This window comes from Sceloporus occidentalis, unplaced genomic scaffold (assembly GCF_023333645.1).
Source record: "Sceloporus occidentalis isolate IW3139 unplaced genomic scaffold, rSceOcc1.0.p SCAF_6, whole genome shotgun sequence".
Lineage (NCBI taxonomy): Eukaryota > Metazoa > Chordata > Lepidosauria > Squamata > Phrynosomatidae > Sceloporus > Sceloporus occidentalis.
Genome location: NW_028316986.1, coordinates 66,103,833 through 66,112,427, shown reverse-complemented (window position 1 = coordinate 66,112,427; position 8,595 = coordinate 66,103,833). Strand labels below are relative to the sequence as shown.

At 44.3% G+C, this 8,595-nt stretch overlaps 1 protein-coding gene across 2 annotated transcripts in view; it reads left to right on the top strand.

The window, feature by feature from the left end:
- Window positions 1-1,088: 1,088 nt before the first annotated feature.
- Window positions 1,089-8,595, top strand: part of SLC35F3 (solute carrier family 35 member F3) — a 184,357-nt gene continuing 176,850 nt past the window's right edge. The window contains exons 1-2 of one of the 2 annotated variants that reach the window (XM_089529899.1): window positions 1,089-1,134; window positions 4,056-4,285. In XM_089529899.1, the coding sequence (XP_089386025.1) occupies window positions 4,060-4,285 (226 nt within the window). In that variant the 5' untranslated portion in view covers window positions 1,089-1,134; window positions 4,056-4,059. Of the gene's footprint in view, window positions 1,135-2,947; window positions 3,193-4,055; window positions 4,286-8,595 lie in introns of those variants that run through there. The other variant, XM_089529898.1, reaches the window with a different exon arrangement.

Genomic DNA, 8,595 nt, shown 5'->3' with positions numbered 1-8,595 from the left:
TGGTACAGGTCCTTGACACATTAGGAGGAGGGGGAAATCCTAGGCTCCCATGTCAGATAGCTTGAGATGCACAGTTCTAAGTTGTGTCTGTTTCTATGGTTTTATCAAGAGCTATCAAAAACAAAATAAAAAAAAGTTTGATTGTGGGTGTCTGAAGAAGAAAGTCGAAATCACACAGTCACCTCTCCTAATAAAACATTAGGCAGTCCAGAGGCTTCCCTGTCAATGAAGCTTTAAAGGAGCCGTCCAAGGTTCTGAAATTTATCATCAAAATAGGTTCAGCATGTTAGACAGTTTCTTTAAAGCCTGCAGTAGGAACCAGAATGGATTCACTGACCCACTGACATGGGAGCCCCTAGAAGCCCCTTTTAAATGAACGAGGGTTACAAAAAAGCAAGATCACACTTTTTAGCAACTTCCCCTTCTTTCAGCAGAGTTTGTGCAGGAGATATGCGGGTCTCTAGTTCATTCTGTAAGCGTTAATGGCTTCAATGGCAGCCTACCACCTAGCCTTTGGGTTGGACTGCCTCTTTCTTGTCCCTTGTTATATAACAGAAGCAGCCAAAGAAAGAGCCCTAGGGCAGAGGAAAGAGATTTCACTTCCCATTTGGCATTTCACAAAGGCTGGCAGGGGAAGTCAGCCTTCCTCAGCTGCTGCTCTATTTTTATTGTTTCTCACTTGGAAGGATCTTTCTCCTTTTCTTTAGAGCCCAGGGTTTTACCAGGCAAAGAAGAGGCATTTGGGAAACAGATGAAGTTCCCCTATAGCCAGGAAGGCTATCGGTCCTTCTAGCTCTGGGCAGCAGCCCTTCTGGATCATCACACAAGGATCTTTTGCATCCCTTATCTGAGGTGCCAGAATGGAACCTGGGAAATATGTATGAAAAGGAAGTACACTGCCACTGAACTACAGCCTTCCACATGTTTGCGATCCTGTCTGCTAGAAAACACTGGATGGATGTGCTGAAAAGGAGAACCTGCATCCTTTTGCTCTGAAGGGCTTTTTCCTTGGCTGCTGGCACTGGGTCCCTACAACTACTGTCTTGCCAGCGGGGACTTTTAAAAACAACAACCAGACATGCCTTTGGAGGACGGTTTTGAGAAGGAAATTCTTAAATGAAGCTTTCAGACTTGGTGGGTGTTGTTGTTGCTGAATGTTGGTTTTAATTGCTTTTATTGTTGGGTGTTTTAATTTAATTTGTTGTTTTTGGTTTTAGTGTGTACTTCTTTTATCTGTTTTATTGTCCTCTGCCTTGATCCCATTTTTTGAGGAGAAAGGTTGGGCTGAGCCTAATATTAATGAATGAATGAACAATTGTTCACATAACAACAAGCAAACCCAGTGTTCTTTATATTTCTAAATACTTTTCTTGCTGAATCTAACATGGCCAGCCTGGTGAATATCAGAGTATAAAACATATCCAGGGGTAGCCTTGTTGGGCATATAGCAAAATATACAATCATTCAGAATCCACAAAACAGTGGTACTTTTATTGAACCAACCAAAATGCACATTATATATGTTGCAGGCTTTCAAAGCATCTTAACCAAATGCATGGATATGGCTAACATAATCATTTCTTGTGTGAAGTCAAAGGCTTTCATGGTTTTTTGTGGGTTTTTCCGGGCTATGTGGCCATGTTCTAAAATTTTCTTCCTGACATTTTGCCAGCATCTGTGGCTGGCATCTGGCAAAATGTCAGGAAGAAAATCTTCTAGAACATGGCCACATAGCCCAAAAAACCCACAAAAAACAATAATCATTTCTTCTTTCTTTCTTTCTTTCTTTCTCTTGTATCATTTTAAACATGTTTGCTTTATGAAGAAGCTGGTGGAGCTTCAAAAGTTTGCAACAATTATAATGTACATTTTGGGTGGCCCAATAGATACCACTGTTTTGTGGATTTTGAATGAATAAAACATAGACAACGTGCTTCAGAAGAAGATCAAACATTAGCACAGCCCAAATCAGAAATGATTTAATCCCCAACCTGGTTGGTAATCTCCTCCTCAAGCACTCATTCAGAGGGTGACCAGATGTCCTCCTTGTCCAGGACATGTCCTACATTTCAACCTTCTTTTCGGGAGGAATTTCAAAATGTCCTCCATTTTGAGCATGATTAAGCAGCATTAATTAATATTTCTATGAGTGTTTCAAGTTTTTCTTTGGTCATGTCCTCCATTTTGTTCTGGAATGTCCTACATTTTGCAGTGCCTTATCCTCCTCCTCAGTTAGGACATCTGGTCACCCAGTTTTGAAGTCTTATGTGGCAAATGTCCTCTCTTTTGCTGGAATGTCCTACATTTTGCAGGGCCTTGTCCTCAGTTGGGACCTCTGGTTCCCCTGTCCTGAACTTCTCTTGGGGCATGTCCTCCATTTCCCTGGAATGCCCTCCATTCTTTGCAGTGAGGCCCTCTGGCCCCTGCCCTGAACTTTCCCTGGTCTTCGCCCCTTTGCCCTCTGCCCCTCCTCCCCGAGTGAGGCCCCCTTCGAGGCAGGAAGCCCCGGGGGCCTCCCCCACTGCTCCCGTGCGCCCCCTGTCGGACGCTTCCCCGACTCCAGGGCCAGAGGAGGAGGAGGAGGGAGCTGGAGAGAAGGGGAGCGCGGGCCCCCCCTGGTGGCCGAGAGCGGGAGAGCCGGCCTTGGAGAATGGGCGAGGAGGGGGGAGAAGAAGAGCGGAAGAGGCTCGCTCCTCCTCGCCTTGGCTTCCAGCCCCACTCTCCTTTCACAGCAGCAGCAGCAGCAGCAGCAGCAAGGCTTCCACGCGGGACGGAGGCGGGCTCGCATGCAGCCAGCAGCTCCTCTTCCTCGCCTGCCTGCCTGCCTGCCCCAAACTCTGGGCCACCACCTGGCTAGCCCTCGCCCACTTGGCTGCCGGCTGCACCTTTCCCCCTGGCCCTTGCCCTCCGGAGCCCGAGGAGACCCGGACCGAGGCTGCTGCTGCTGCGTCCTTCCCTCTCTCTCCATCTCTCTCCAGCCTTTCCTCTCATGCCACCCCTGCCGCCTTAGCCAGCCCAGGCGGGTGGCCTCCTCTTCCTCCTCCTCTTCCTCCTGCTGCTGCTGCTGCTGCTGCTCCTGGGCGGCCCCTTCCTGGAAGCCTGGGAGCCCTCTCTCCCTGGCGGCCCGGGGCTGCTCCCGATGGGGATCCGAGAGTTTCCCAGCGGCCCGGCCCGGGGGAAGAGCATGGCCAGGTGAGCGGGGAAGGGGCTGCCCCAGGCCAAGCAAACCAAGAAAGAAGGATGGCAGCACACGCCGGGAAGAGCCCGCTTTGGCGCCGCTTGAAGGCTTTCTGGCTCCAGGCTATGGAATTCTGGGAGTTGGAGTTTGTTGTGGGGTCCAGAGCGGAGGAGGAGGAGGAGGAGGAGGAGGAGAGAAAGGATTGAAGTTCGCCTGAGGGAAGCCTCCCTTCCTTAGTAGCTCAGCAAGGAGCAGAAGTGGAGGCACCCCTTGGGTTCCTTCCTTCCTTCCTTTAGCATTTTCGCCCCTGAGGCATTTTAGGGCTCTCTCTTGGCGGCTTTTCCGAGGTGGCCTCTGTGGGAGTGCCATTGGAGGATGTTGGGAGCATAAGAAAGCCTCACAGGAGAGACTTTTCCCTCCATGAGAAGCTCCGAATCCTGATCCGGAGTATCCGAGGGGCCACCTCAGGTTGTGTGTCTGGTTTTCCAGGACCTTTCCTCCATTATTTCAGCCGCCTTCTGTCCGGGAGGAATCCCCAAACGTCCTCCACGTGGAGCAGGACTAAGTAGCACGGATTTATATTTCTGTGGCCGTATCCACACCACAGAAATCATGGGGTCTGACACCACTAACTGCCCTGGCCTAATGCTGTGAAATTGTAGTTGGTTGTGGCACCAGAGCCAAGCTCTGAGAGGACTTTGAAAGCAAAGCTCTGGTGGTGCCACATTCACCTACCATTCCCAGAATTCCATAGCCTTGAGCCAGGGCAGTTAAAGCGGTGTCAAACCGGGTTGCTTTTCCAGTGTGGATGCAGCCAGACCCAGACTCCTATTTGCCTCCCCTGCTCACCCTGCTTCTTTTCTTTCTCCCTTTCTAGTGGCATGAGGAGATCTCCGGATGTCAGCCCCCGGAGGCTGTCAGACATCAGCCCCCAACTCCGGCAGCTCAAGTACCTGGTGGTGGACGAGGCCATCAAAGAGGATTTGAAATGGTCCCGATCCGTGGAGGACCTCACCAGTGCTTCTGTGGGACTCACCTCCATCGAGGAGAGGATTCTGCGCATCACTGGCTATTATGGCTATCAGCCCTGGGCTGCCAGCTACAAAAGTAAGACTCTGGTTTATCTGCTTTTTCCATCCTTTCAGAACAGCACTAGCAGCTCCTACTTGCTCTTTCCCTAAACCTCCCTCTCCCCATACACCAACTTTCTGTCTGCAAGGGACCAGTCTCTTTTCAAACTGCCTGGAGAGGTAGGAAGGGCTACGGTTGTACTCTGGAATTAATCCTGACAGTCCTCTCTTAGGTGTCAGATGCTGGAAATGAAATAAGGCCTCTTGCATCATCAAAGTAGATCAGAAATCACCTTTGCCCATTGTCTATTTGTTTCTGCTCCCATTCCTCAGTTCTCTTTCTTTCTCTCCATCTGATGAGAGCCATGCTTGTATTCATATTCTAGCCTGATGGAACTGGTGCAGGTGGAGGGATGTGCTCTCTTTCTGTGCCTTGGTTTCAACATATTGTGACAATATGGTAAGCTGTATCCATATTTATATAAGAATGGATCAGCTGAACTTTCTGATTGCCTTGAGGGGAAAAAAGGTGATTATTGTGCAAACATCACTCTTCAGATTGGGAAAGGGATGTTAGTTTAGCACTCAAGCTGAGATCAAATGTGAATTTTTTTTTGAAAGGTTACCGTGGAACAAAGTAACCCCTTTCTTTAAAAAGAGAAAAGGAAAAAGAGAAGCAGTTACAGTGATGGTGACTGAAGTTTGCTGCTTCAGAGCAAGAAACTGATCTTTGGTTATATTGCAAATGTCTTCCAGTTGGATAATTTAACAAATTGGCGTCATCATCTGCTAAATGGCTAAAAGGAAAGTGGATTGTTAGTTCTCTAGTGCAACTTATGTTTATTTTAGTTATGAAATATATTTCTTTTCTGTTGTAATACCATGAGTTAAAGCAGGCTGGCTTTCTCTTGTCTAATGCAGAAGCTGCTTAAATTTGCATTTCTGAGAATACATGTAATAATATTTTTCAAATATCATAAATAAATTACTATAGGATTCAAGCAACAATAACTAGCAGTTTAACTATGTACACCAGTTATTGTGGCTCACCACAACACACTATTAATGATTCCTGTTCCTGTTTTCATGGTTCCAAAGTTTAATAAAAATGTATTATTATCTTGAATAACTGATGGTTACAGACAGTAAGGAATTATTTGTAAAGACTCTGGAATACAAAAGAACAGGATGTATTTTCAATTTTGGAACTCATTTGTGAGCTGATTGTCCAGAAGGAAATACATTCCTGTTTCTATTTTCCTTTCATCCTACATTTTGGTTCAGGAGATGCAAAGCCTCAAGGAGATGAACCTGGACACAGTACACATTCAGTACTGGGGCAGCTCTCTTGCCCATTCCATTTTTTCAGGAAAAAAATGGTCAGAGCTTCCTTCAGATTAAATATCTCAATAAGTATTTATTCAGCTCCGTGAAAAATGACCTAAGGAATGGCACACATCTGTGTTTGGTATCCACATGAAGCCACCAGCTGAGATTGTCTTGAGGCTTTGGAGTGAAGTGTCATTAATATGTTGATGACACCTGCTTCTGTTTTTCTGTCATGATCTAGGAGCATAAGGTCTCTCCTGAGCCATTGTCTGGCAGCTGTAATGGACTGGATGAGAACTGATAGATTGTACCTGAATGTAGACAAGCTGTAAATGATTCCAGATGGGATCCTTAGAGAAAACCCATTGTTGCTGGGATTTGCCTCTTGTTAACTGAGCAAATATGTATCCTATGGGTTCTTTCCAAACCAGGGTTAGTTCTGAGCATTAGAATTAGTTCTTGGTTGCTGCTTCAACCTATTATTATTTTTGGTGGGGGGCGGGGAGCTGCTGTACTTTGTACTGTGCTGTGCTATTGCACTGAGACCAGGCAACTATTAACCATGTTTCTGAAACATTGACTGACTAGTGTGACATACTTCATGTGGATCTGTTTCTTGTCAATTCCGTCTTATAACTGCCCATCCATTTTCCATAGTGGGACAATGGAAACATATGAAATGTGCCTCTAGTCCTGGCTAGGATGAGCCCATGCTGGTATGGAGGAAACTGGTCAGGCATGTGTAGTTAACATCAATCAGAGGCTTGCAGTAGACTCCTGGAAAAAAAGGACTGACAGGCAGAATCTGCATCCATTTTGAAGGTCACAGATCAGGGGCCATGAATGGTCAGACAGGTCCTTCAGAACCATGGATGGTCCCAGGAAACAAGGCACAGAGGGATGTGTGTCTTGTTTCAAAGGAGAAACACACTTCTCTGTTTTAGTTTAATAAAGTATGATTCTGGGACAGGCAGGGGAAGAGATTTTTGGGGCCTCAGGGGCTGCAAAAATGGACGGATGCCCACATATTGCATAGAAGAAGTCAGTCAGCAGCCAGCTCTTGTCAGATTCAGTTATTTTGTCAAAAAGGCCATAAAATGTAGTAAGATAGTGGAAACTGGAAGTAAATTTCTATCATGTCAATCTTGCATTTTTGGCACTCATGGTGGGCCTTGGGGCAGAAATTGTCTCACAAACCCATTGAAACTGCTTGTCCCACTCGTGTATAGTTTGTCAGCAGTACCCGGGGGGCTTCTGTCCACTGCTGAAATAGAAGATCCCTAAAAGACTGGTATCTGGTTTCAAGCTTAGCACTTCATTGTCACTCCCTTGGCACACTTCTTGTTCTGTAATGCACAGCTAGTAAGCAAAAACCTTTGATGATAACAAATATACTGGTTCCTTCATGGGGACAGGTGAAGAGTCTGCAGTTCCTGTGGGTTATAGATCAGTAGTTTCAATTCCAGTGGTCTCTAGGAGCTAGATGCACATTATCAAGCTCTAGTTCTGGTTCTTTTGTGTGTGGAGGTGTTGTCTCGGCTGGCCCTTCTGTGACTAAATCAATGCCTAAGTAACTGCTGAGAGTATGGATTATGTCAACGGTAGTGACACTAGCTGATTTTTTTTCCTTTAGGAAAATGAAAGGTAATGGCAGTGATATCTTTGAGATAGTTGTGTCTTCTTGGTGGCTACTTCCACACTGTGGAATTACTAGCCACAGGAAGTTAGGTTGCCCCACTCTGTACTCTGTTCACAGTCTTTCTGTTCACTTAGGCCACTGAGTGTTAACTGTATGATATAGAAGAGCTTTTTTAAATGGATTTTTTATCATTCTAAGAGCATTTAAAAATTGTTTTAAATTAATGTTTTATTGTGATTGTTTAACTGTTTTTTTAACTTTTGTATTATCCATTTTGTTTTAATTCATATTGTGAGATGTGTTAGGCCCTTTGTTAGGAAACAAGTCGAATATAAATTGAGAAAAAAATAAGCAACACTCAAAAGACTTGTACAACCTGTGTGTTAAATAAGCAGGCAAATTCAATTATCTAGAAATGGCTGTACTAGAAAAGGTGCTATATATTAAGACTTTTATGTCTGGTGCCAATTCGTAGTACAGTCAGCCCTCCTTATCCATGGATTTTTTATCCAAAGATTCAAGCATCCATGGCTTGAAAATACTTTAAAAATATAGAAATTCCATAAAGTAAGCCTTGATTTTTCTATTTTATATAAGGGACATCATTTTTCTATGCCATTGTATTGAATGGGACTTAAGCACCCCAGTGGATAACAAGGACCCATTGTATAGTTTACGAAGTGGTAGAACAATACTGTACTATAGAACTCTGTCCCAAAAGATGCATTTCTAAGCTTTGAATTTAAATACTTTTCTTTTCAAGGTAGTTTTAACAATTCTATTATGGTCATATCACCAGCCCAAATATTCAGGATCCCCCTTCCATCTTGTAATCCGTATTTTTTAGATACAGTATGTGTAATGTATGCTGTGTCTGGTTATCTTTTGAGAGAAAAAGACTTAACCTTTTCAGTGCATTTTTAAAAAGTGGTGTTGTATTAAGTTTGAAAGGTTTTTTTAGTTTTAGCTGCTCCTGCCCTCTGCTCCTGCCTTTCGTCAGCAAGCAAAAACAGTTTTATTCACGGGATGGCTTTTACATGAAGTGTTTGTTATATGGGTGGCTATTGTGGTTTTATAGTGGTTTTAATGTTTGTTATTTTATATTGTTTTACTGATGTTTTTAATTATTTTATTGTAATATGTTTGTTAGAATTTGTATTTGTGAGCTGCCTTGGGTCCCTTTCTGGGAGAAAGGTAGCATAGAAATCAAATCAATAAATAAAGGTCTGTTTCCTACTATGGATCTAACAGCAGCCTATCCTCTCCTTAAGTCCAAAATATATTTACAGTGGCAGAAGAAATGAACTTCTTGATGTTACTGTTGAAAATATCCATATAATTAGTCCCCCCTCCCCCCATTCTATCCAGGGGAAATGAAG